General features: G+C 42.9%; 5 protein-coding genes across 5 annotated transcripts; 2 read left to right on the forward strand and 3 right to left on the reverse strand.

Annotated features, from left to right (window-relative positions):
• Positions 1-421: 421 nt before the first annotated feature.
• LOC104435695 (NAC domain-containing protein 68) lies at positions 422-1961 on the reverse strand. Its single transcript, XM_010048399.2, has 3 exons — positions 1655-1961; positions 1020-1330; positions 422-925 (listed from the first exon to the last, which is right to left on the reverse strand). The coding sequence occupies exons 1-3, from the start codon at positions 1959-1961 to the stop codon at positions 422-424; spliced, it is 1122 nt and encodes a 373-aa protein (XP_010046701.2).
• A 5846-nt stretch (positions 1962-7807) lies between these two features.
• LOC104430949 (NAC domain-containing protein 1-like) lies at positions 7808-9338 on the reverse strand. Its single transcript, XM_039307232.1, has 3 exons — positions 9047-9338; positions 8462-8754; positions 7808-8356 (listed from the first exon to the last, which is right to left on the reverse strand). The coding sequence occupies exons 1-3, from the start codon at positions 9336-9338 to the stop codon at positions 7808-7810; spliced, it is 1134 nt and encodes a 377-aa protein (XP_039163166.1).
• A 3037-nt stretch (positions 9339-12375) lies between these two features.
• Positions 12376-17227, forward strand: LOC104433856 (phenylacetaldehyde reductase). Its single transcript, XM_039305921.1, is given in 6 exon segments — positions 12376-12513; positions 12515-12560; positions 13739-13908; positions 15235-15426; positions 15716-15878; positions 16472-17227. Coding segments are annotated over 6 exon segments (843 nt in total). The 5' UTR covers positions 12376-12432; the 3' UTR covers positions 16663-17227.
• Positions 17228-19342: 2115 nt separating this feature from the next.
• On the forward strand, positions 19343-24182 carry LOC104435697 (protein RETICULATA-RELATED 4, chloroplastic). Its single transcript, XM_010048401.3, has 9 exons — positions 19343-19372; positions 20099-20737; positions 21568-21636; positions 22118-22249; positions 22346-22399; positions 22489-22533; positions 22900-23036; positions 23559-23684; positions 23772-24182. The coding sequence occupies exons 1-9, from the start codon at positions 19343-19345 to the stop codon at positions 23806-23808; spliced, it is 1269 nt and encodes a 422-aa protein (XP_010046703.2). The 3' UTR covers positions 23809-24182.
• Positions 24183-24347: 165 nt separating this feature from the next.
• Positions 24348-25994, reverse strand: LOC104435699. The gene is made up of 3 exons (XM_039307233.1): positions 25182-25994; positions 24578-25087; positions 24348-24443 (listed from the first exon to the last, which is right to left on the reverse strand). Exons 1-3 carry the CDS (start codon positions 25992-25994, stop codon positions 24348-24350), a joined length of 1419 nt encoding a protein of 472 aa, XP_039163167.1.
• Positions 25995-26360: the final 366 nt, after the last annotated feature.

Raw genomic sequence — 26360 nt, forward strand, 5'->3', positions numbered from 1 at the left:
AAAAAACGAAAAAGTGTTTAAAAACACAAACAAACGGGGCCTTAGAGTTCGTTCCAAGCACCATCTATCATCAAATATAGAACTATTGATCCTCAATATATAAAAATTGTCACGATTTCCAAAGTTGAGTTTCATCACGGTTTATTTTTCGACATTCGAGGAGCATATGTTGGGTATCCGTCCAAAAAAAGTCTACGACCATAATAGTGAGAAAACAGATGATCAAAATCACATAAGTGAATTAATCATCCTACAGTCAATGTATATCATAAGAGCTCACTTGCATAGTAATCACCTATGATGCGGTGACGGATGATATGGGTTGGTGTTGATGAAATTGTCCAAGTAATGCACTAGCCCTGGAAGAGGATTTCGACGCGTGGATTGCACCGGAAAGGAAGAGCTTCCGCTTGGATGCGATTCAGGAGGAGAATTGCTGGTGAGCTGCCGAATAGGAGGCCTGAGACTTGCGGCCTGCGGGACCACACGTCAAACTTGCAGATTTCTTGCTGGCGGTCGTTGAGGCATTGTCGCCGTCACGGTCTGGCTTATCAAGGTTCTGTTCGTTCCTCTTCTTCAGTGGAACCTCAGATTTTTGGCCGGCGGTCGATGGGGCATTGTGGCCGATGCCATCTGACTGACCAAGTTTCTGTTTGCTCCTCTTCTTCGTTGGAAGAACGGATTTCTTGCCAGCGGTCAATGCGGCATTGTGGCCACCCCCGTTTGGCTGATCAAGGTTCTGTCCGTTCCTCTTCTTCAATGGATGATCAGATTTTTTGCCAGTGGTCGTCGGGGCGTTGTGGCCGTCTGGCTGATCAAGGTTCTGTTCGTTCCTCTTCTTGGGTGGAACGTCAGACTTCTGGCCGTTCTTCGGGTGCTTTGCATGCCTGGGCGTGTAGACCTTGCACAGAACCCACTCATCCAACTGCCACAATGCACATCCTCAAAGACATCAATCCACGCTATAAGCGTAATGGCAAGGAAAATTAAAATGTAAACATGAACGAAAGAATTCAAACCCTCTTGTCCTTCACTCCTTTCTTCCCGCCTATACTGGGGCGGTCCCTCTTCTCGTCCTCCTTCAATCTATACTCGTGCATATTCAAGGCTGTCCGGTCGCCTTGTCTTTTCGAGTCTCCTCGATAGAAGGCCAACGAGTTCTTGTATCCGATCGTTTTATTCTCCATCCGGACAACGCTTTCCTTCCTGGTCACCCTCCAAAACCCACCGGGCGAGCAGCGATTCGGCCGCGACCCGCACTGATACTTCCTGTCCCTCGGAGTGAAGAAGTACCACTCGTCCTCGTCTATGCCCGCTCCCTTGCGGTTCTCTGGAGAATCGCAGAAGGAGTTGCATCACGGTAATTTCTTGTGCATTTGCACATGATGGTTCCTCGTGAACATAAATGAGCGATTGCGCTGTCACGGAAGCGCGAGCTTGCACCGAGACGAATCCACACAAGAATTCACCGCGCAATTCAAGAAACGCCAAGAAAGTCCAAGAAAGAGAAGATCAAACAGGCTCGACGAAAGCCAAGAAATTCAAAACGAAGAACGACCGAGCGAGAAATCGCATCTTCAAGCATGCATGCACGTACATAACAAACTGAACGGAGCCCGAGACTATATGGCGGTCGCGCATACAATGTACGTACCGATGAGCGTTCTGGGGTCGAACTTGTAGAGATCGACGTCGGCGAAGATGTCACTGACCGGAATCGGATCACCCGTGACTTTGGGCTTCAAGTAATGGATAATGAGCTCCTGGTCAGTGGGGACGAATGTGAACCCGATTGGAATCTTGAAAGGGAACTCGGCCACGGCCACGGACGATGGCCATGGCGGCGCCACTAACTCTCGGCTCGAAGACGGCGTGCATGCGACTTTCAGTTTACCGTCCACATGCATTCCTTTTAGCTGATCATCCCGATCACGGTTGTGGCTCTGATCGTTCTTCTCCATCGTTGGTGCCGCGAAATACAAATGGATCAAATAATAAAATAGATAGGCCAATATATATGAATCCAAAATAACAGATCCTTTGAGTCGACATTCGGTTGGTTGCGGCTTTATTCGTTCAGGATGATTAACGGTTTACCAACCTAACAACCATCTTCTCCTTCTTGATCTCGTATTCATTTAATAAATCCCCGTCAACTATTGGGCGAATTTTCGTAGCCGTTTGCGTTTAACATAATACAAAGCAGTCCTTAAGTATCAAACTAGCCCTTCTGGGTTTTTTTTTTTTTTTTTGTTCACCGACCAAAAAAACAAGATGCCAACTGCTCTAATACATACATACATATTTATTTATTTATTAACCCATTATCCTATTTGGACTGATACGTCCGCAATTTCGCAAATAGATCTATAAAGATATTCGATAGATTGTAGCATTATATACAACTATTTCCCTTTGAGATTAGTGAAATGTCCGGTAAATTTTGAGGCATGGAAGTATCTTAAAGCTTGAACATTTCAATTGCAATTCTTCATGCATCTTGCCGGCATGAATTTACCCAAATGGTCACAATGGATAATTAACTCCTTCCTAGTTCTCTCCTCTTCCTCTCATTTTTTTTACATAGTTTTCTTCTTCAACCTCCATTTTATTTTATTTTTTTTGCTATTTGGTTCTCTTGTTGTTATTTTTATTATTATTATTATTATTATTATTATTATAATTAATTTTTTGCTTTCCTCTTGTTTGGAGAGGTTTTCTTTTCTGATCTAGTCTAGACCTAAAAGCTTCTCTCTCATATTTTGGGGAGGTTTTTATTCCAATCTAGTCTAGCCTTGGGGTTATTTGCATGTATAATTTTGGGATTTTGCTTCCCTCAGGTTTCCTTGGCGTACGAGTCTAGTTTCGAAGGGGATTGAAGAAGTTTTGTGAAGGTTTCATTTTCACATTTTCACAGGCATTGAATCTCTGCTCATTCGACCTTTTACTCGAACGGCGATGGTATCAAGGACACCAAAACTAGATGTGCACTGTCAAAAGGCAAAACTGTAGTAATCTAGGTAGCATCGACACGCGACACGCGACACGCGACACGACATGCGACACGTCATTTCTCAAAAAGTAGAGAATTCCGACACGTTACGACACGTTAAATATTAAATAAATATTTTTATATATACATGATTAATTATTATATTTATATAATAAATCTATACTAATAACATTAATAAATTTATTCATAAAAAATTGAAAAGACATTTTTTTTACTTTAACAAAAGTTATCGATGAAATAATTAACTAACGAAAGATTAGAGTCAAAATAAATTTATATTTTTCTATGATTATCTAAATTTATCATTATTTAATATCTAATGCTTTTATTTTTGAAATAACTTTTTAACCTGTCTATTCATTTATTTTTTAGCCTTATCATGTATTAATAAAGTTATTTAATGTTATTGTCCAAAAAAAAAAAAAAGTTATTTAATGTTTCATACTTCTTTTAGGATTTAAATGGGTCCCACCCATTTATTTCAGCATACGTTTTCTTCCCCCACCCTCACCCACCCCTGCGCGTGTCACTTCCCCTGCACCTGCGCCTGTCGCTTCCCCTGCACGAGATTTTCTTTTCCCCAGAAGCCGTCGACGCCTCGTCTCTCTCCTTTCTCTTCTCCCTAAAAACAGCCCAAAGGGCAAAAACCCTAGCAATCACCATATTTTTCCTCTCCTTTGCTCGGTTTGACGTCTCCACCTCTCTCGCCGCTGCCTCGCCTCCGTTCTTCCCTTTGCCGTCGAAGCCTCGCGTCCAGCCCTCCATCGCGGTGTTGCGGTTTTTCATCTCGGCGTTGCAGTCGGCGGTCGCAACCGACCAAGACGATCAAGAAGGCTTCTCGGCGCAGTCGGCAGTCGCAGCCTTCTCCGGCGTTGCAGTCGGTGGTCGCAGCCCTCCCTCGCGTGAGCGACGGCTCCCTCACCCTTGCCTCCACCCTCCATCACCTTCTTCCTTCGCACCTGCAGATCCGCCATCCGGACACGCTCCGACGCGCGTGTCGAAAAAAGTTGACCACGCGTTGACCGCGTATCCGAGCGTGTCCGAACGTGTCCGAGCGTGGCGGGGTGTCCGACACGACACGGAGGCCTTTTGAACGTGTCCGTGCTACCTAGGTAGTAATAGATGTACATCTCAGTGTACACTCATTATTGAAGATGGATTCCATAATCAGCTGTGAATTTTGGTTTAAAGTGATAATCAACGTTGTTATATGGAATTTGTTTTGTTTTGAAGCCATCTAGGATTTATCTTAATTTGCAGCTAAACTACATTGTATCTCTTTCCCCAAGCCTTCCCAAGGCTGAAAGCCCAAGGCAGGTGGGTGGGGGCTGCCTTGGGCTTTCAGCCTTCTCGGTATGCTGAGAGCTAAACTTTTTTAAAAAAAATCTTCCCAAATTGTCCTTGTTGACTTTTCGTTTTTCCCTTTTTGTCCTGACTGTTCTTCTTCTTCTTCTTTCTTCTTCGTGGGCGGTTACCGACGAAGGGCACGCAGTCGCCGGCGACCGTCGCGCCCGCCACGCTGACCTGCCGTGCCACGACCTTCGCCGCCGCCGCGTGACCCTTCGACGCTTGAAAGCAAGACCCCGCTCAAGAGGTCGCCGCGGAGGTCGCGACCGCGACCCATTTGGTCGCAGATCTAGTCACCAGCTGCGACCTTCGCGCTGCGACCAGATGGGTCGCCGATCGCGACCTTCAGACGACCTTCGCGGAGGTTGTGACGCAAATCTGGTACCGACCAGATCTGCGTCACCGGCCGTGCTTCAAGCGACCTCCGTGGAGGTCGCGACCTTCCGCGCTGCAACCAAATGGGTCGCCGACCGCGACCTTCGCGGAGGTCGCGATGCAGATCTGGTAGCGACCAGATCTGCGTCGCCGGCCATGCTTCAGGCGACCTCCGCGAAGGTCGCGACCCATCTGGTTGCAGATCTGGTCGCGACCAGATGTGGTCGCCGGCCTTCGACCTTCGCGCGCTACCAGATGGATCGCCGGCAACCTCCGCGGCTCGCCGGATCACCTACCCTTGGCCGGCGGTGACCAGTGAAGCCCTTGGCCGGCGGTAACCGGCGAAGCCTTGGCTGGCCAACGTTCCTTATTTTTTTTTTTTAATAATAAAAGCATTTTACAAATTTAATTTACCCAAACACTATTTTGCATAAGGATATTTCACAATGACTTTCACAAATAAATTTACCAAACACACTTTCATTTTGAAAAACATCCTTTTAACTCAAAGCGCATTTACATTTTTTCAAGACTTTTCCCAAAAGTCTTCCCAAACGCACCCTAAAGGGGAGCCTTGGTGGTGGGTTTCTGGGCCAACTCCCCTCCATGTATAGTCGGTGGTCGTCGTTGGGCCTGTTGGGCCCTCAGAGGTCGTGAGCACCCGCAAGGTTATGCCAGGCCAGATCCTTGATGCCAAAAAATAATAATAATAAAATGTTATTTTGACCAGAAAATTTGCCCAATTAAAATGGTTTATAGTACAGTCATTACATGCAAAAGTTGTTTAATTGATTAATTTTAACCTCACTTGGGTTTAGGTTCCGAATCACTAAACTAAATTATGAACTGGACCCAAATTATTGCTTGCTAATAGTCTTAAAAAGCCCAAATTACAGTATATAGAAGCCCGAAAATAAGGATTAAATCTTCTTATGTTTTTGGATAGTATCTATTAAAAGTGTTGTGTGTAATTTTAATAACGCCTATTTTTATGATGGTTCTCTAGTAATTATCATAAACAGCTACCATCATCATAAGTGCAAGATGCCACACATCCAAAACATAACTTGCATCTCTCATAGAAAGCATCTTGCACTATATTAGTCATTTCTTATCAGAAAATGTCAAATTTCTGGATTCTAATTTAAACAATAAACATGAAACTACGTCAATTAAGAAGGCAAATCGGATTTTAGAAAGATTCAGATATGAGAGTTCCTGTAATATTAGATGAGATCTTGTGAGAGCAATTCTAAAAATTTAGGAAATAATTACGTGGGAAACCAACTAAAATTTTCACGTATACCGTAAGCCAAACCAACAATTAATCCCCTTTAAGAATATACAATACTTGTAAGAAATACCTTCGCGTTCGTGGGGTACCTTCACATCCGGACGGCCGACAGGGCGCCACGTGGCATGGCGCTTGGGTTGGCGTCGACGAGCGTCCGTGTCTTTTGAAATGGACATCGCGCGCGCTCGTTCTGCTGCTATAAGAGTACTCGGGGCTGCGCGCCAACTGCAGAGCAAGAGCAACCTCCTCCCCCTCCTCGTCGAAGCGAAGAAGAAGAAGAAGAAGAAGGAGAATCGGAGGAGACTCTGCCGTCGTAGATGGAAGTTCATGCATCTGAAGTTGATCGAGGTTTTAGCAGCTGAGCGGGGTTTATCCGATTGTGGATGCTTTTGTTCCGACAAGTGGGCCTTGTAGAAAGGTTCTCTTCTGCTTCTTTTCCGGGCATTGCTGGACTATAGAGAAGTCCTCTCGTGAGATTATTGGTTACCAGATGAGGACGGTGAGAGGAATAATCAATCTGGATAAACCTTTTTCCTTTGGATTGGACATGCCGAATGCGAGGTTATATTCTTCCAGAACCGGAGTAGTTGTTCTGTTTCTGAGTTTGCATTGTTTTGCCAGCTCCGAAGACATTCCTCAATGAGGTTGAGATTTGTGCGGTACGCTGGTCATCTTTTATGGCTTGTCTTTGTTTATATTTAAGAGTAATATTGCAGCTGTTACTCGAACTCATTCCTGCATTGGTAGGCAAGGCGAATGGAAGAGAACATTCAGGAATCTTCTAAAAAGTTTCAAGATCTTGGGTTTGTTTTCTCGGTATTGTTACATGAGGTTTTCAAATCTCAATAACAGAGCCATGATGTTGTTTGACTCGAGCCGTTCTGGTTTATTGGTTGAGTTATGGTCATTGAATATTGCAGCTTTCCTTATATCCAAACTCCTCATTTGGAGTGATCGTTCTTGTCTCTCCAACAGATGATCCAGAAAAGACTGAACATCTGCTTGCACTTGATGGAGCGAAAGATAAACTTCAACTGTTCAAAGCAAACCTGCTGGAAGAAGGTACATTTGATCCTATTGCTGAGGGTTGTGCAGGCAATTTTCACGCTGCCTCGCCCTTTTATCATGATGTCAGGGATCCGCAGAATTGATACACTAGTCCATGGCTCCATGCAGAGTAGTTTTTCCCCTTTTCTATTAGCCCTTTTTTACCAAATTTATTGTATTGAGGCCAACTAGCATGCTTCATGCTTATTCTGAGAGAGTAGGAATTTATTCAAATTAGCCGTGGCCAAGTTCATTAACATGGTCCCTCCTGTTTAGTTTTGTTAAACTTTAGCTTTGCCTTTGGATTACTAAAGGGAATCAAGGGCACCTGGAAACTGTAGTTGAAGTGACTGTACTCTTCTACATTTTTTTTTTGCGTAATCCGGTATTCTCATCGAGCACACCTTTCACCACCTTCTACACAGGATTTCAAGTTGTCCAGCTTTTGAGTTCCCCTCAATTACATGCTTATTGTCGTTCCTTTCCCTACGCTTCCCCAATTTTCATCTTAGAGTTCGTTCCAAGCATCGTCTATCATCAAATATAGAACTATCGATCCTCAGTACGTTGATTTTTTTCACAATTTCCAAAGTTGAGTTTCCTTCATGTTTTATTTTCCGACACTTGAGGAGCATATTTTGGGTCCGTCCAAAAAATTCTACAAGCAAGATGATAAGAAAACTGGATTATCAAAATCACGAGTGAATTAATCATCCGACAATCAATGTATATCATAAGAGTTTGCTTGCATAGTGATCACCTATGATGCGGCGACGGATGATATGGGTTGGTGCCGATGAAATCGTCCAAGTTATACACCAGAAAGGAAGAGCTTCCGCTCGGATGCGATGCAGGAGGAGGATTGCCAGTGAGCTGCCGAATAGGAGGCCCGAGACTCGTGGCCTGTGGGACCACCCGTGGAACGTGCAGATGCAGGAGGAGCCCATTGCCGAGAGCCCTGAATGCAGTCCATTATTGACCGTGTCGACTTGTGGGACCACCCGTGGAACGTGCAGATGCACACTGATCCGAGAACCCTGATGCAGTCCAAGATTGTTGACCGCGTCGACTTGCTGGCTCGTGTTGAGCTCGTGATTGGGCGCACTGATCTGAGAACTCTGAAGCGGTTGATGATTGTGGACCGCGTCGACTTGTTGGCTCGTGTTGACCTTGTGATTGGGCGCGGATTGAAGATGACTAATAGCCTTTTTCCGGCTTTGATTCTTCGATTGCTTTGCACGCCTGGGCGTATAAACCTTGCACAGAACCCACTCATCCAACTGCCACAATGAGCATTACAAAGATGTCAATCCATGCCAAGCGGGCAAGGAAAACTAAAATGTAAACGTGAACGAAAGAATTGAAACCCTCTTGTCCTTCACTACCTTCTTCCCGTCTATGCTGGTGCGGTCCCCCTTCTTGTCCTCCTCCAATTTATACTCGTGCATATTCAAATCCGTCCCGTCTCTTCGTCTTTTCGAGTCATTTCCCACAAAGGCCAATGACGTCTTGTATCCGATTGTTCTGTTCTCCGCCAGGATGACGCTTCCCTTCCGGGACGACTTCCAAACCCCGCTGGGCGTGCACCGGTTCCACCGCGACCCGTTCCGATACTTCCTGTCCCTCAGAGTGAAGAAGTACCACTCGTCCCCATCTATGCCCGCTCCCATCCGGTTCTCTGGAGAATCGCAGAACGAATCGCGTCAGGGTAATTTCCTCTGCATTTCTACATTGTTTCTGGCGGAAGCACGAGCTTGCACCGGGACGAATTCAAACAAGAATTTACCGCGCAATTCAAGAAAAGCCAAGAAAGTCGAGAAAGAGAAAACCAAACAGGCTCGACGAAAGCCAAGAAATTCAAAATGAGGAACGACCGAGCGAGAAATCGCATCTTGAAGCATGCGTGCACATTCATCACAAACCGAACGGAGCCCGAGACTACACGGCGGCCACCTTTATGATGTGCTTACCGATGAGCGTTCTGGGGTCGAACTTGTAGAGATCGACGTCGGCGAAGAAGTTGCTGGCCGGAATCGGATCGCCCGCAACTTTGGGCTTCAAGTAATAGAGAATGAGCTCCTCGTCGGTGGGGATGAACCTCAACCCGGGTGAATTCTCGAGAGGGAACTCGGCCTTGGATGGCGGCGCCACCGCCGCCACCGCTAATTCTTGGCTCGAAGACGGCGTGCACGGGTCGACACCGACTTTCCGTTGACCTTGATCATCCCGATCACGGTTGTGGCTCTGATCATTATTCTCCATCGTTGGTGCCGCGAAAGACAAACGGATCAAATAATAAAATAGACGGGCAAAAATCATCACCCATATATATATGTGTGTGTGTGTGTGTGTGTGTGTGTGTGTGTGTGTACTATAACTAAGTATTTGAATCCAAAAGAATGATAACGGTTTACCAACCTAACAACCATCTTCTCCTTCTTGATCTGGTATTTATCTAGTGAATTCCCGTCAATCATTGGCGAATTTTCGTAGCCATTTGAGTTTAACATAATACAAATCAATCTTCGAGTATCAAACTAGCCTTTGGGATTTTCTTTTTCATACACTGACCAACACCGACCAAAAAGAACAAGATGCAAATCGCATATATATACCCATATCCTATTTGGATCAATATATCCGAGATTTTGCAAATAGATCTATACTAGATATAGCTCGATTGCAGCATTATATGCAATTTTAGCGCTTCGATATTAATGAGATGTTTAGTAAATTTTAAGGCACGAAAGCATCCTAAAGCTTCAACACCTCAATTGCAATTCTTCATTTTCTTGTTGGGGTGAATTCGCCCAATTAATTACGATAATTAATTGGGTGGATTCATAGCTTTCTTTTTCAGTCTCCCTTTATCCTTGACTGATTCAGTTCTCAGTTTTCTTCTTCTTTTTTTTGCTGTCCTCTTGTTTGGGGAGCTTTTCTCTTTCGAGGGTGGTTTCTATCCTGATCTAATCTAAATTTGGAGTTGTTTTTGTGTATGATTTTGGGGTTTTGTTTCCCTTGGATGTCACTAGTGTACAAATCTAATTTTAAAAGGGATTGGAAGAGTTTTATGAAGGTTTCGCTTTCACAAGCGTCAAATTTGTACTTATTCAACCTCTTTACTTTGAACTACAATGGTGTTGGGTGTACCCAACCTACATGCACAAAAGACACCCAAAAGACAAAACTGTGATAATAGATGGAGACTTCAATGCATGCTCATTATTGAAGATGGATTCTGTGATCGAACACCTATTTTAGTTTGCAGAGTCACAAATCTGCTCTTTGAGCATATAACCCCCAATCTTGTTCTAATAATTTATCTTGTTATCTAGAACTTGTTTTGTTTTAAAGCCATTTAAGATTTGTCTTGATTTGCAATTGAACTGCATTATATCCTTACAGTATTTATTTAAAAATGAATGAAATGTTAGTATGAAAAAAAAAAAATCCACCCAATTAAAAATGATTTATAGTGTAGTCATCACATGCAAAAGTTGTTTAATTGATTAATTTTAACCTCACTTAGGTTTAGGCTCCAAATCACTAAACCATAATATGACCTGGACCCAAATTATTGCTCGGTAAGTTAGGGCGCGTTTAGTAACGATTCTCGTTTCCTGGAGTAAATTCGATCGGGCCGATTCTTTTTTATTTTGTTCCCGGGAACTGATTCTAAGCATTTTAAGCCGTTTGGTAACTATCCAAAATTTCTAATTCTGGAATAGAATTGTGTTTGGTACCATGCTCATTAATTCTATTCCAAATCAATTTTTTAAAATTTTTAAATAATTTTTTTACTTTTTTACTTTTTTTCTTTTCTTTTTCCTTTTTTTCATTTTTTCTTTTCTTTTTTCCTTTTTCCCATCTTCTTCTTCTTTCTTGTGGCCGGTCGCCGCCGACCCGTGGCCAGTCGACGAGCCTCGCCGGCAACTAGGCGAGCTCGCCGCCCCGCCGTGGCCAAGCCTCGCCTCGCCGGCGCGGGCGAGGCTTGCCCCCTCGCCACCCGGCGGGCCGAGCCTCACGAGGTTGCCAGCGGGCCTCGGCCCGGGGGTGGCCGAGGCCGAGCTTCACCGGTGGCCAGGGAGGTCGAGCCTTGCCGGTGGCGAGGCAAGCCTCCCGACGAGCTCACCGGTGGTGGGGCTTGCCTCCGGTGAGCTTGTCGGATCGACGGCGGTGAACGGTGGACGACGGCGGACGGCGGTGACGGCGGCGACGGATAGTGGCGGGCGGTGGTGGACGGCGATCGCGAGATGGCCGAAGGGAAGAAGGAGGGTTCTTGATTTTGATTCTTAAATTCGTTCTCGGAATAAGAATCAATTTTTTTTTTTTGTTCTCGATTCTATTCTCAACTGCTCCTTTAACAAAAATTTTACCAAACGCGATTCTAGGCTTAAACTGATTCCAGGAACAAAGAATCAGAATTTGGCCCTGTTTGGAGGGTTACCAAACAGGGCCTTAGTCTTAAAAAGTCTTAAAAAGCCCAAATTACAAAAAGAGGCCCAAAAATTAGGATTAAATCTTCTTCTTCCAAGGGGTCTATTTTTGATAGCATAATAATTTTTGGATTAATGTGAGAATAAAAATTTGTTGTGAATCACAAATTCTTCAAAAAATGAACCATACAATAATTTATAATTATTTGTTATTTGGTTTTTGTAATCCAAAACAGACTATCATTCTCACAATAAGTTAAAGTATGTTGCCAAATTATTTCTCCTTTAATAATGCATTCTTTTATAACGGTTTTCTAGAAATTGTTATAAAGAGTTACCATCATAGAAATTGTAAGATGCCACACATCCAAAACACGCCCGCGTCTCTCTCTCTCAAAGGATTTTCTTATCAAAAAGCCTAAACTATAAATAAGAAAAAAAATCTAAATTAGGAGGATAAATAGGGGTCTAGAAAAACTCAAATTCGGGACTTCCTCTAATATTATATGAGATTTCGTAAGAGCAATGCTAAAAATTTATGAAAGAATAGGTGGAAAGTTCTAGAAACTATAGTGGATGCACGGGGGCATCACGTGGGAAACCAGCTATATTTCACTTGCACAGTAAGCCAAACCGACATTTAAACCCCCTTTAAGAATATAAAATACTCGTAAGAAATACCATCGCGTCCATGGGTCCCTTCACATCCGAGCGGCGGATAGGGCGCCACGTGGCATTGCGCTTGAGTCGGCATCGACGAGCGTCCGCGTCTTTTGAAATGGACATCGAAGCGCGCGGTCGCTCGCTCTGCTGCTATAAAAGCACGCAGGGCTGCGCGCCAACTTGCAGAGCAAGAGCGACCTCCTCCTCCTCCTCCTCCTCCTCGAAGCGACGAAGGAGGACAACCGGAGAAGACGAGAATGAGCGCTGCGGTCGGTGCCGGGAAGACCGTGTGCGTCACCGGAGCGTCCGGCTACATCGCCTCGTGGCTCGTCAAGCTTCCTCTTGCAGCGCGGCTACACCGTGAAGGCCTCCGTTCGCGATCCGAGTCCGTTCTCGATCACCTCTCGTTTTCCGTTTTCGTTCGTGCTCGTTTCCGTCTTTTGGTGATGATTGACGCGAGCGACCGTTTGATTGTCCATGATAGACTGATTTTGCTTCGTGACGAGCTCTCGTGCTGTTGAACATGCTCTGTTTCGCCTGTGATTTGCTGTGATTCTGTTGTCGTAGATGAAAGTTCGTGGATCTGTAGTTTGAGAACGTGGCCAAGTAGTTTCGGTTTTGGCTGGATCGTTTTGAAGTTGATCGAGGTTTTAGCAGCTGAGCGGGGTTTATCTGAGTATGGATGCTTTTGTTCCGACGGTGTGCCTTGTAGAGAGGTTTTCCTTCTGCTTCTGTTCTGAGCATTTCTGGAGTATAGAGGAGTCATCTCGTGAGATTATTGATTACCAGACGAGGATGCTTAGAGGTATAACAGATTTTGCTTCGTGATGAGCTCTCGTGCTGTTGAACGTGCTCTGTTTCGCCTGTGATTTGCTGTGATTCTGTTGTCGTAGATGAAAGTTCGTGGATCTGTAGTTTGAGAACGTGGCCAAGTAGTTTCGGTTTTGGCTGGATCGTTTTGAAGTTGATCGAGGTTTTAGCAGCTGAGCGGTTTTATCCGAGTGTGGATGCTTTTGTTCTGACGGCGTGCCTTGTAGAGAGGTTTTCCTTCTGCTTCTGTTCTGAGCATTTCTGGAGTATAGAGGAGTCATCTCGTGAGGTTACTGATTACCAGACGAGGATGCTTAGAGGTATAATCAATCTGGATATAACCTTTTTTTTCTTTTGGCCTGGACGTGCCGAATGCAAGGTCATTCTTCCAGAACCAGAGTAGTTGTGCCGTGCACCGGTTATCTTTTATGGCTTGTATGTGTTTATACTAAGAGCGATCTTGCAGCTGTTACTCGAATTCATTCCTGCATTGATAGGCGAGGCAAATGAAAGAGAACATTCAGGAATCTTCTAACAGTGCCATGCTCCAAATCATCTAGTTTCTGAGGAAAAAAAAAACAGATATCTTCGATTTTCATGAAAATGCCTTCATTCAAACTTTTGTTGAAGAGGCATGATGTTGTTTGACTCGAGCCATTCCAGTTTAGTGGATGAGTTATGTTCATTGAATTTTGCAGCTTTCCTTATATCCAAACTGCTCATTTACAGTGATTGCTCTTGTCCCTCCAACAGATGATCCAGAAAAGACTGAACATCTGCTTGCACTTGATGGAGCGAGAGAGAGACTTCAACTGTTCAAAGCAAACCTACTGGAAGAGGGTTCATTTGATCCTATTGTTGAGGGTTGTGTAGGCGTTTTTCACACTGCCTCTCCTTTTTATCATGATGTCAGGGATCCACAGGTTTGGTTCCAGAATCGATACACTAGTCCTTGCAGAGTAGCTTTTCCCCTTTTTCATTAGTCCCTTTTTGCCACATTTTATTTTATTGAGGCCAACTAGCATGCTTCATGCTTATCCTGAGAGAACAGGAATTTATTCAATATTAACCATAACCAAGTTCATGAACATGTTCACTCCTGTTTAGTTTTGTTATACTTTAGCTTTGCCATTGATTACGAAAGGGACTGAAGGGTGCCTGGAAACTGTAGTTGAAGTGACTGTACTCTTCTGCATTTTAATTTGCAGAATCTGATATTCTCATCAAGCACATCTCTCACCACCTTCTAATGTACAGCTTTGCAAATTGTTTGTGAAAGTGGGCTGGGATCAATCCCACACAGGATTTTAAGTTGTCCAGCTTATGTTTCGGTTATGCACTTCTATACCTTTAGTCTAGTATACGCTGATGTATTCTTCTTTTATTGTGATGATAGTTTGGTTGTCTATCTCGTTATGTTTCTTTACATTCATAAGTTACAGGCAAGTAAATAAGAGAATGTGAGTCATAGGACTTACCTAAGTTTTCCCTCAGACTTTAAAAGATTCAAATTTTCACTTACTTCGTTACATAGTTTAAGTGATAATAACAAAACCTGTTTATGAATAGATTTCTCTCACTTTGTCATGTTTCTAGCAAAATAGATCATATAGTAGGGTGTTACTTCTGTCAATTTTTTTGGTACTGGTGAACCTTCTAGACTGAACTACGCAGAACCAATGGAGATCCTTCTATTATTGAATCTGTACCAGACTGAATTTCGTGATGTCAGAGGGATTGGAATTGTAGCTTGAATTCTAAATAACAGATGAGTTGTCTCCACAATATAAGTGGACTATGTTTCTGAAACTGATTAAATTCTTCAGCACTGGTGTGTTAGGTGATCAGTTAACATGACTAAAACATGTCATATTTCCTGAGTGCCTTTGCTAATCACTGCATGTCTATCCAGGCCGAATGAGCATGTTAAAGGTCTTCAATGGGAAGTTTCCCCCTGGACTTTTTTTTTTTTTGGGGGGCCAAATACTGTTCATTATGTCAAATATGTAGCCAATTGCCTCATCCCATGCCCTTTTCTTTGTCATATTATAAGATTATGGATGTCAAAATGCCGGCTGTTCCTTGCTGAGAAACCTTGAATTGGAGAGGGGGAAAAACTTAAATAGGATTCATAATTCAAGTTCTGGGGATGCACTAAAAGATTCTGAGACATGTAGTAACACAATTTAGTCTCTCATTATTTCTGCTATTTTTTCTCTTTTGGCTAATTAATTGTCATCATATTTCAGGCAGAATTATTGGATCCTGCTGTGAAGGGAACTCTTAATGTTCTGAAGTCCTGTTCCAAAACACCTTCTGTGCAGCGTGTGGTCTTGACATCATCTATGGCTGCAGCTGAGCATGATGGAACACCGCTGACACCTGATGTTGAGGTGAAAGAAGATTGGTTTTCTGATCCAGACTTGTTGAGGGAAAATAACGTAGGCATCTTGTCCAGTTAAATTTCATCGTCTCATGTGTTATTTTCTACTGGTGCTGAGATGATTAACATGAGTGAAATCAAACCGTTCACTGTTAACCACTTCTTTTAAAGCACCCTTTCCCTTTTTACATTCTAGTTATTGACACAAAACCAGCTGGCTGGTGGGTGGAGTTGGTCCATTTCTTTTTGTTACATCTCAGTGGTTTTCATCAATGCCATCAACTTGGAAGAGACTTTCTTTTTCGTTGTGAATGCATTATATCTCTCTCATTTTTGCCCCCATGTAGATGTGGTATGAGCTCTCCAAGACCTTGGCTGAGAATGCTGCCTGGGAATTTGTGACAGAAAAGGGTATTGACATGGTCACGATCAACCCAGGTATGGTGATTGGCCCTCTTTTGCAGCCAAAACTTAACAGAGGCGCTGTGGCGATCGCAAATTTGATAAATGGTAATTCAGCAGTAACCGTGAAAGTTCTCCAGATTTTAGAGTTGTTTAGTATTTCAATTGCACAGATCATGCAGGATTGCATTAACAAACAGCTCTCTGCCCTAACAAACAAGGAAGCTGGCGCTGCTATTTTGTTTCTTTACCATCCCAATTCAGTTATATCTGTTGGAGGTTACTATTTGAGGGGAGGGAAGAAGTATATTTACTGCTGTAGCTTGTTGACAAACGATGATTATATAATTGTACTGATTTACCAATTTAGTTGTGAGGCATCAGCAGTATCTCTCCTATTTGGGGAAGTCCTCATCTTGGTTTTTTTGTGTGATTTTGATTATTTCTGAAGTTTTTTCTTGGTGAAAGGAGATAGGATATAAAACTTATGATGTATGTGCTGTGGTCGATGTGGTTATACTTGTTTTAGTTGAATTGAGGTACACCATCACCCATTTCATTGCCACCAGTTTTCTGGTTGTGTTTTCACCATACCCTAGCCATCCTTGTTACATGCAGCCTAATATCTCTGAAGCTTGGTTATATCCCTTCTAACCTGGGGATTCTCTTTCCAATGTGGTGTGCGTGTGATTCCAACTCAGGTGCACCAACTTTTCCAGATGAATGTTGTGGATGGGTGAATGTCAAAGATGTTGCAAATGCTCATATACTGGCATTTGAAGTCCCATCAGCCCGCGGAAGATATTGCTTAGTTGAGTGTGTTCCACACTACTATGAGATTGTGGGGTTCTTACGCAAGCTTTACCCTTCTCTTCAGCTTCCAGAAAAGTAAGTAGTTTAGACCTTTATCATTTACCCTTTATGTGTGTAGTGGGCAGTAGAGCATCGAGGTTTCTCTATTATTGAGTGTAGGTAGACGAGTCTTTCTTGGGAGAGGCCATTGGTTCGAAAATGTGCTGCTGATTTACACATTTTCTATAACTTCAATTTCTGGTGGTAGAAACTTTTGGAGTTACACATTTTCTATATATTCGAAGGTGAAGCCACCCTTCAGTCAATATGACTTTTTCTTATTCTGCTAAATTCCACTTCCTCCTAATCAGAAGGGTACGATGGATGGCTGTTAACTAGGCACGACTAATATAAGTTACCAAGCCTACGTTTCATTTTTCCCATGTTGTCCATCTTTTGTCTGTTTGCTTCCCAGGGATTTCAGCATCCGTTACACGCCGGTCTATTGGGTGTCCACGAAGAGAGCGAACCGCTTGGGGATTGATTACATCGATATATACCAGAGCTTGAAGGAGACTGTTGAAAGTCTGAAGGAGAAGGGATTTGTTAACTTCTGATAGAAATTTCTCCCAAGTCACAAATGTAAATGCGAGGCTTTTCGCCCACTGACTGTTTTTTTTTTTCCCCATGAAGTGCGTTTGCACGTGAACATTGGTAAAGGCAGGAGTCATGAATCTTCCTGCTCCCTGTCCTCATCTTCGTAATAAAACAAGAAATGCCATCAATGCGTTCTTTCAAAATCGCCGCTGAATCAGGATTGCGATCTTTTTCTTATTAGGTCTTCAGCCAACAGTGCACGCGAAGGGCATTCGCCGTGAACCTCACGCATGCCTCCATATTGTAACTTGCTAAGAACCTCGCAAAAGCAGAGCGATGGATCATTCATTCTAATCGACGCCCCTTGCTTCCGAATTTGCCAACTATGATCTGTTAAGTAAACACGATAACATAAGCGGATACTGCCACCGTACATTCGTCGTTTGTTGAACCAGACGCGCCAAAGGGCAGTCGAACGGTCTTTGCGTGCGAGAATCCTTCGACATTAATTTTTGTCCCTACACAGCACGTTCCTCGACGGACTTGCCGAGGCGACAAATAAAAACACGCTCGGGCTTCCCGGGTTCTTGGGAGAAATCACCCAACACCCCCAATACATGTCGGCTGCCAGCTCACCACCAATAGAATGCGCTTTTTTTTTCCATCAAGCCCCCCTCAATTACATGTTTATTGCCGTTCTTTTCCCCTACACTTCTCTATTTCCTTTCGCGACCATCCATTTTCATGCGACTTTCCATTTCAACTAATGTACTGTAACAACGCCAAGCGTGCTCTCAGCGCATCGCGTAAACTCGACTCTCGAGCAGGTTTTTGAATGCGCTTTTAACCACCCAATGTCACATTCTCAATTTTTCCTTAGCAATTGAATATATCCTGAACAAATTTAGGGCGTTGTTTATATATTGATTATATCATTGTCATTGTTACGTTAGTTGAAATGTTTAAGCGAAACCCACTCCGACATTAAATGAGAAGCGTGGTTTAAGGAATCTAACATTAAATGAGAAGCGTGGTTTTAAGTTCTGAAATTGTGGAAAAAAAAAAATTCATGAGTTAAAGACTAAAGTAAAATTAACGCCAAACTTCCGCTTAGTCCTGTTTGCGAACATAACCATATGGTAAAATGACAACACGGCTTTGGGACGATAAGTGGCATAAAATTCCAAGATTTCTCTACATTGAAAAACTCAAAGTGGCATAATCTTTATTTTCAAAGAAGGATAGTCATAAACTAGTTAAATGGAAGACCAACAGCGAATTAATCCAAATGTTTAAGCATTGAATAATTTGCGTACATAACATTTGCCAAAGTGGCATAATTTTTTTTTTTTTTTTTTTGTTTCAAAGAAGGATAGTCATAAACTAATTAAATGGAAGACCGACGGTGAATTAATTTAAATGTTAAAGCATTGAATAATTTGTGTACGTAACGTTTGCCAAAGTGGCAAAATTTTTTATTTTTTTTCAAAGAATGATAGTCATAAACTAGTTAAATGGAAGACCAACGGCGACAATACATTAGCAGCATCCCTTGAAAAAGCAAATTTTCTGTTGTGATCAACATTCTAAAAGCAAAAGAAGGATACAATATGAATTAAGGTATGATCAAGTATCAAAGTTAAGCGACTCCATCCTCAGAAGGATACGATATGGATTTAAGGCCACGCATGCCCTTTTATCTCAAGCTATTTGGTCATCTATGAAAGATTTTGAGTGACTGACGATGCAAAATGTATTTCTTAAAGATCGATTAGCGTCTCCAATCACACTTACATTTGACCAAAGTTCCTGTGGCCCAGCCGCTAGGGGTGAGACTGAAAATGACGGGGAAAATCGGCGGGCGCGACGTGGAAATACGAAACAAAAGCGGGCGAAAAAGGATAACCGTCTTTTTTTATTGAAAAAAATGAAATCGATGATTTTAGTCGATATTAGTTTTTTTTTTTTTTTTGCTAAACCTGAGGGGGCCATATTTTCTTGTGGGGCCTACTGCAACAATGAGCTTAGGCGTACTCCCCCCACCAACCCAGCTATTTCCAACTTCACGCTCGCTTCGAGCGCGTGTTCCCACTGCCAATCAGGAGTAGCTCCACTACCTAGGATGTCTGAACTCTCTCTCTCTCCCCCCCCACCCCTCCTTTCTCTCTCTCCGGAAACCAACCATGAACCACGCTCATGGCCTCTTTTTTAAAGTACTGAAAATGGAAAATTATGCATTTAATGAGATAAAATGTAATTTAATAACCTTAATTAACATAGACTTCGTACACTCAATTAAGTAAAAAAAATAAAAATGTACACAACGTGGTAAGTATGGGGTATTTGTCTAGTTCATTCAATAGCAAAAATGATCAACAATAGCTAAAATTTTATACATGTAATGCTAAAACATGATCACCTTTTGGTCTTTGAGAAGAAATTGATAAAATTTAAGTATCGATTTTCAATCTTCATTGTACAAATTTTCATTTCAATTTTCAACAATTAAAATTCAATAGCACTTATTTAAATGTCATGAAACGAGTCTATTACACATACATGAACTATTTAGTTTTCAAATCTGAATTTTAAATAAGAAAAGCTTAAGATTTATGCCGTTGGCCTTTGTGCCTCTTACCATGCTTAAGCTTATATGAGTATATTTGATTATTTCAAAAAGTTCCAAATTTTAATAAATATTTCCATTGTTTGTGCTTCTTTTTTTTTGGTTGGGTTGGTCAGCAAAGGTCATACGCTTCAGACAGACCACGTTTTGAAGGAAAAACACGTCCAACCAACCAACTATAATTCCCATTTATTCAGCGGCGGTAATAAATGATTTCCCTAATTTTCCTATTTCTGGGGGGGCGTGAGCTCCACGCGCCCCGACCTGAATTTGGGATTCTTCCGAAATCGCTACGATTTCCACGCCCGAAAAGACTACAGAGCTGAGAAATACGGAACCGCAAAGACGACGACCTGAAAGCGCGCGCAATTCTTCCTCCCCAACGCCTAAATCGCGCGGCCCGCGTTTCCGACAATGGCCACCGCCACCTTCTTCAACCCCCCCGCCGCCGCCGCCTCCGCCGCCGTCAACAACGGTCCTCTCCTCCACCCCGCCGCCTCCTCGCAGCCGCCTTCCCTGCTCCGCCTCCGCCTCTCCCTCCGCTCCGCCTCCCCCGCCTCCCTCGCCACCCTCCGGAGCCGCCCTCCCCCACATAGCCTTCTGCTCCGGCGGCAATGGCGGCCGCTCCGGCGGCGGGGGCTGGGGCGGGGACGACGGGTCCTCCTCCGGCGGCGGAGGGGGCGGCGACAATGCCGGCGACAATAACAAGAAGGAGGCGCTCATGGTGCTGGCGGAGGCCGGTCGAGGCGTGGAGAGCTTGCCGGGGGACTTGGCGGCGGCTCTTGGCGATGGGAGGATCCCGGGGTCGGTGGTGACGAGGTACTTCGAGCTGGAGAAGTCGGCGCTGTTCCGTTGGTTGCTTCAGTTCGGCGGGTTTAAGGAAAGGTTGTTGGCTGACGATCTGTTCTTGGCCAAGGTCGGGATCGAATGCGGCGTCGGGCTCTTCACTAAGGTGTGAAGTTAGCTTTGTACATTTGTGCTGTTCATTCTGCGTGATTCGAGCTCCAAGTTTCGACTCTTGTGAAATTCATTCTCTCTGCTGAAAGTATTCATTACTTTAGATTGCTGTCTGATGCGAGATTAGTATTTTTCAAGTTCCATTCTTTTGGTTTAGGGAGGGGAGGGAAAGATCGCATTTCGTTTGAGCTGACTGTCTGGTGATTGCTCTTCAATGGGATTCTGTATCTCTCATCGTGTCAAGAGACTCAAGACCGAGGGAAAGACTCTGTAGCTATAAATAAATCTGTTCCGTACAGATTCTAAGAGCGTCGGATAAAAGATTGAACCTTGATGGAAAACGAGTTGAACTTTCTATGGCCTCTTTAAGTATATGACTTCCCATCACCTTAGTAGCGAGGTCGATTCCTTAAAGATTCAAAGTGAATGTCAGAGCCTCGGGCATCCCTTTGGGGCAGCTATTAAGGAAATCTTACAGTCTCCAATTCACTGATTGTCCTTGCGGCATGCATAGTCGATGCATCAGAAATTGTATTTTATTTTTCTTATTGAGCATGTTTAACAAGTGCTTCTAAGAGGAGCCTTCACACATAATATCTGCTATTAAGGATAATGTACATTATTAGTTTAATTTTTTGTCTACTGCCATGGGCTTGTTCCTGCCTGATCCAGGGTGAGTTCCTTAAACTGATGTGATTGATAGATTAATGATGATGATTTTCTGATAATTCCAGCATACACATTCCTCTTTGTTATGTACTGCTCATATTATTTTATTTTTGTTCACAAAACAAACCTACTACAAGGATTTATGTCTCTTTGTAGACCGCCGCGGAGTATTCACGCCGGGGAGAGAAATTTTTCGATGAGCTGGAAATAGTTTTCGCCGATGTGGTATGGATTGGCTGCCTTTTATTTATAAGTCTTCGTTAAGAATGACGGTGTCAATGCAAGTTCATGAATTATTAGTAGTATTCATTGTAAAACCAACTTGAGCATTCTCTCAGCAGCAATTTCAAACATTTCACAATTTTTTGTGTTTATGATACCATATATTCCAAATAAACAAATAGATTAATCTAGAGGTATTATACTTTAAGGAACACCCCTTATTTTACTGGATGAAATTGTTCCTAAGCACGTTAAGATGCATGAACATTCGCACTCATATGTCTTTTTCTGTGTTTTTCTGAGTGAATGAGAAAATATTCCGAGCTAGTAATGTTTAGTAAAAAATTTTAACTGTTCCTGTTGATTTTCAGAAAATGTTGGCTTTGTTTGGTCCCACTCCCATCTACCTTAGTAGTGACATACCTTTTACAGATGAAGACTTAATGATATGATTTGGTTATGCTTCTGACTCTTACTCTTTTAGGTAATGGCAATACTTGCGGATTTCATGCTTGTTTATCTCCCCGCTCCAACGGTTTCTCTTCGGCCTGCCCTTGCAACCAATGCTGGGTCACTGGCAAAGTTCTTCTATAGCTGTCCTGACAATGCATTTCAGGTTACTGCTTCCTCTATTACAGTCAGCTGCTCTTCTATGAAGATCTCTGGGCCCTGCTTCTATACTATGAACTAATTTATCCTCGATCATCTGCAGATTGCACTTCCTGGATCATCATATTCATTCTTACAGAGGATAGGTTCCATACTGGTAAGTATTTCTCTCCCTTTCAATTGTCGCTTGATATGCCCATTTTCAGCAGTCGTGCATATTAATCCACGTATTTTAATATCATGCAGCGTAATGGCACAAAGCTTTTTGCAGTTGGCACTGCATCATCATTGGTGAGTTTTCGAATCTCTTCCAGGACATCTTCACTTCAATCCAGCAATCAAAATGTCATCACTTTAGCCTAGTCCAAGCTTCTACTTCAAATGCAAGTTGTACTTGTCCAGCTTATCGTAGGACAATTAACACAGTAACTTAAAAAGGAATTACATCATGGCATGTCGTTTCTCATCCTTCGGATGCTGAAAAGAGGTCTTCTCCTTGACTTCATGTCAATTAAGTGAAGAGGAAAGTGCTATGATCTTTCTTATTTCATCATTGCAGATTGCAAGGACTAGATTAGCTAAAGGAAAATTAAGGGACACTAATTCTACAAACAAAGGTTTCTAAATCTTGATAATCAAAGTTTTCTTGTTACTCAGGTTGGTACATTTGTGACAAATGCCTTGATTAACGCAAAGAAGGCTGTTGATAACTCTTCTGGTGAAGTGGAAAATGTACCGATTTTGTCAACTAGTGCTGCCTACGGTGTTTACATGGCTGTTTCAAGTAATCTCAGGTTTGCCGCCTTTACCTGATACCTGCATCCGCAGTTGCCTTAATATAATTTTTCTCTCCGAAAGGATTGTTTCCTTGTGATTCCTCCTAGGAAAACATCTTTGTTTTGTCTGTTTTGAACAGCTCACACTTACAGAGGGACAATTTCTTGAGAGGATTAAAAGTTTGACAGGTTTTTTTTTTAGTATCTATGATTTTAGAGTATTCTTTACTTGGTCTTTTTGAGAAAACAACTGTGCTTTTTACATTCTGGCACATTCTGCTTGGATCTTTCAGTGAGGCCTGATGCAAACTATGCACTTTTCTCTAGACTAGTCAGAAGAGCTCACCGGGACTGCCATCAAATAAACCATACTTGAAGACCTATCTTTCTTTTTTGAATATAATAACTTGTTCATGAAATCCAAGGTTTAGCAAGTTTTGCTTGTTGCTGCTACTTAAGAGAACTAGTTGTCTATATTTGTCCAGCTACATGTCAAGATAATGGTTTTGGCATGCATTTAAATTTCTAATTGCTCAACAGGTACCAACTACTGGCTGGTGTAATTGAGCAGAGGATGTTAGAGCCCTTGCTACACCAACACAAATTCATGCTTAGTGCTATTTGCTTCGCTGTTCGAACCGGCAACACATTCTTAGGCTCACTATTGTAAGACTTGTTTTATCTGGATCTTTTTGACTAATCGAGTTTGTACACCCTTGGTTAAAGGTAATGAACTACATGATCATTGGACAGGTGGGTAGACTATGCGCGTTGGATAGGTATTCAGTAGACCCAAGATCAAACAATTTGTTTGATTCTCTCTGTGAAGACATTTGAAACGTCAATCCACATATCAGCAAGCGGCAATCCTTGAAGTTGTTGCTGGTTTTGATTCATACAAACCGAGGCTTCTCTCAGTATGACTGGTTTATTGTACACATGATTTATCCTACAAATAAATGACCTTGAATTTAACTTTCAGATTTCTTCTTACTTATGGGTCTCAAGAGTGCTCTAAGAAATATATGTAGTTCAGACGTCAGCGGTATCATACGGTTGTAATCCTGGACGAGTTGAAGAATCTTGGATGAAGTTTCCATTATCATCGTGAACACAAACATTTTGGATATTCTTACCACTAATAGTTTTGTTCTTTGGCAGTAATTTCTCTCATGCGTTGGACCACTGCATCTTTATCAACTCCACAACCTACCAACTTTTTTGGCTCAAAAGTGGATGAATTAATTTAGTATTGATCCTACGATCCAATATATCATTAATCTGAAAAACATTTCTAAACCGACATGACACATTCATGTCGTTCTGCTCTTATGCAATGACTTCACCGAACATACAGGGCCTTAATCTGACCTTTGTGGTGTTCTGGTTGTCAGCTAAGACATCACAGCACTCCATTCTTCCTGCCTGAAAGAGCAAATGGACAGAGATGAATATGTTGACATATATGGTTGGCGTCAAATACGACAGCTTGTTGCATGCCCGTATGCAGATTAGATGAAGGTACTGACCTCAATGTGTCTTCTTCTTGGTGAAAATACCTGAACTCTGGAGATGGGATTTGCAGAGTGATTTCCACCAAGTGCACAAGATGGTAATCGGCTCTTTGATGCTCGAGTGTAAGTAGTAACAATTTCGTCACAGCTGGCATTCTCCATGGATTTCAAGAAAAATACATGAGGAACTATGCATGGATTGTTCTCAAGGATCCGCGTGTTGAACATATAAAGAGGTGGCTTAACTCTCTTCATCCATGGCTTGAATGTCTCCATGGGTCGCCGTAAGAAGCTTCGAGAAAGTATGTTCTCATATATATGAGCAGAGTAACCCCATGATACAGAGATCGACCACTTTCTTTCCCTGTGGTAGCAGATGGTTTGTTGCAGGAGACGGGATTGGTCGACTTGTGCTGGTTTCATGAGCTGATTAATAGCTTCAGAGTGGTTCATGGAGGGGAAAATTGGGTCGATGGCATCAATGTGGTGGAGCGATAGGACAGGAGATTGCGGATGAGCTGATAGAAAACCTGATATGTCGCCATGAAAATCAACCTGTGGCAATGAAAATCGTTGCTCTAAGGTTACAAAAAAAATCTTAGGAATCCAGATTAGATAGGTCAGGTATTCTCGAATTCGTGATTCATACCTGATGAAATCCTCTCTCTTGGGTCAGGGAAATTCCATGGTCGGTTAAACATATGTGCAACATGATATCGCTAGAATACAACCACGGATTTCTTTTTATACAAGCATCTAACTCCGTCGCCAGCATCTCAACCACAGGGTAGCTCAAAGCATAGCCAGCTCCTCCAAACGCCATCTCGAAGGACAATAAAAAGTTGGACATGAAAAATTCTGAGCTCGAGCCGATATAATAATACTTGGTATGATCATACCTCGACAGAACCTCCACGAGGTTGTCCACGAAGAGTACGGTGTCGTCGTCCGCCATTACATACCATCTCACATCTTTGTCTCCCTGTCTAAACATCTCCAAGATCGTTCGGAAAATCCTTATTGGGACGCGATTCCTGACTCGCCGGAGTACTCCCCACCTAGTTATATCTTCGTTCACTCGGACAGGAGGTGAAGAAGGAGGCCACTCTCGAAGCTCTTTCGAAGGAGCTCGGTCCAGGAAGAGATACCCACGAGTAACATTTGGTCTCCACCACGATTCAACGTAGGGCCTCCTCCGATTCCATGTATTCACAGTGCCAACTATGCCGAATACGAGGTGGCTGATGTTAGTAGGAGTGTCAGTGGCGGGGCTGGGGCTGGACAGCTGCCAGCTAAGCCTGAAGGGAAGGTAAGAGGCAACCAGAGATTGGCTGGTGTGGTAGTTAAAGGAGAATGTGTAGAACAGGAGCAAAAGCAGTCCCGAAATAGCCACCGATCTGCGCGAACTCCCTAGAGAAAGATGTCTGAGTTTCTGCTTCATCGCGCTATAACAGAGCGACATCCCCGTCGACATCTCAACTAGCAGAAGGGATATCAAAAATAGGTCAAGAGCAACAACATAGACAAGCGAAGCGCAAAATCACCCGTAGAATATGTGCTTCATCACTTAAATAAGCTGTTCAGGAACCGTATCTTTTACAAGTGAAAGCCATTGCATCTCGCATGGTTTGAGCTGCTAATACATGTGAAACTTTGTAACCTTTTGATAATTTTTGAGAGCGTATGAAGAATATGAGATGAGATGGTTCATGCTTTTCCTCGTGAGTGGCTGGTAAGGACATGCATGTTGAGATTGAACAGACGTTTGCATGATCACGCAACTTAGACAGGAAGAAGAACGCACGAGAAGATTGGTTTACTCTTTTAG

This window comes from Eucalyptus grandis, chromosome 2 (genome assembly GCF_016545825.1).
Source record: "Eucalyptus grandis isolate ANBG69807.140 chromosome 2, ASM1654582v1, whole genome shotgun sequence".
Taxonomy (NCBI): domain Eukaryota; kingdom Viridiplantae; phylum Streptophyta; class Magnoliopsida; order Myrtales; family Myrtaceae; genus Eucalyptus; species Eucalyptus grandis.

What these genes read in the sequence shown, in the direction of transcription:
- LOC104435695 (XM_010048399.2), bottom strand. Translation starts at nt 1,961, where the DNA reads ATGGAGAAGAACGATCAGAGCCACAACCGTGATCGGGATGATCAGCTA. An exon ending in CGACCCCAGAACGCTCATCG is followed by an intron (nt 1,331 to 1,654) that starts GTACGTACATTG and finishes GCGATTCTCCAG; the next exon opens with AGAACCGCAAGGGAGCGGGC. An exon ending in AAGGAGTGAAGGACAAGAGG is followed by an intron (nt 926 to 1,019) that starts GTTTGAATTCTT and finishes GCATTGTGGCAG; the next exon opens with TTGGATGAGTGGGTTCTGTG.
- LOC104430949 (XM_039307232.1), bottom strand. Translation starts at nt 9,338, where the DNA reads ATGGAGAATAATGATCAGAGCCACAACCGTGATCGGGATGATCAAGGT. An exon ending in CGACCCCAGAACGCTCATCG is followed by an intron (nt 8,755 to 9,046) that starts GTAAGCACATCA and finishes GCGATTCTCCAG; the next exon opens with AGAACCGGATGGGAGCGGGC. An exon ending in CCAGCATAGACGGGAAGAAG is followed by an intron (nt 8,357 to 8,461) that starts GTAGTGAAGGAC and finishes TCATTGTGGCAG; the next exon opens with TTGGATGAGTGGGTTCTGTG.
- LOC104435697 (XM_010048401.3), top strand. Translation starts at nt 19,343, where the DNA reads ATGAACCACGCTCATGGCCTCTTTTTTAAA. An exon ending in GTCCTGACAATGCATTTCAG is followed by an intron (nt 22,250 to 22,345) that starts GTTACTGCTTCC and finishes GATCATCTGCAG; the next exon opens with ATTGCACTTCCTGGATCATC. An exon ending in AGAGGATAGGTTCCATACTG is followed by an intron (nt 22,400 to 22,488) that starts GTAAGTATTTCT and finishes AATATCATGCAG; the next exon opens with CGTAATGGCACAAAGCTTTT.
- LOC104435699 (XM_039307233.1), bottom strand. Translation starts at nt 25,994, where the DNA reads ATGTCGCTCTGTTATAGCGCGATGAAGCAGAAACTCAGACATCTTTCT. An exon ending in AAGAGAGAGGATTTCATCAG is followed by an intron (nt 25,088 to 25,181) that starts GTATGAATCACG and finishes TCATTGCCACAG; the next exon opens with GTTGATTTTCATGGCGACAT. An exon ending in ATCCCATCTCCAGAGTTCAG is followed by an intron (nt 24,444 to 24,577) that starts GTATTTTCACCA and finishes TTGCTCTTTCAG; the next exon opens with GCAGGAAGAATGGAGTGCTG.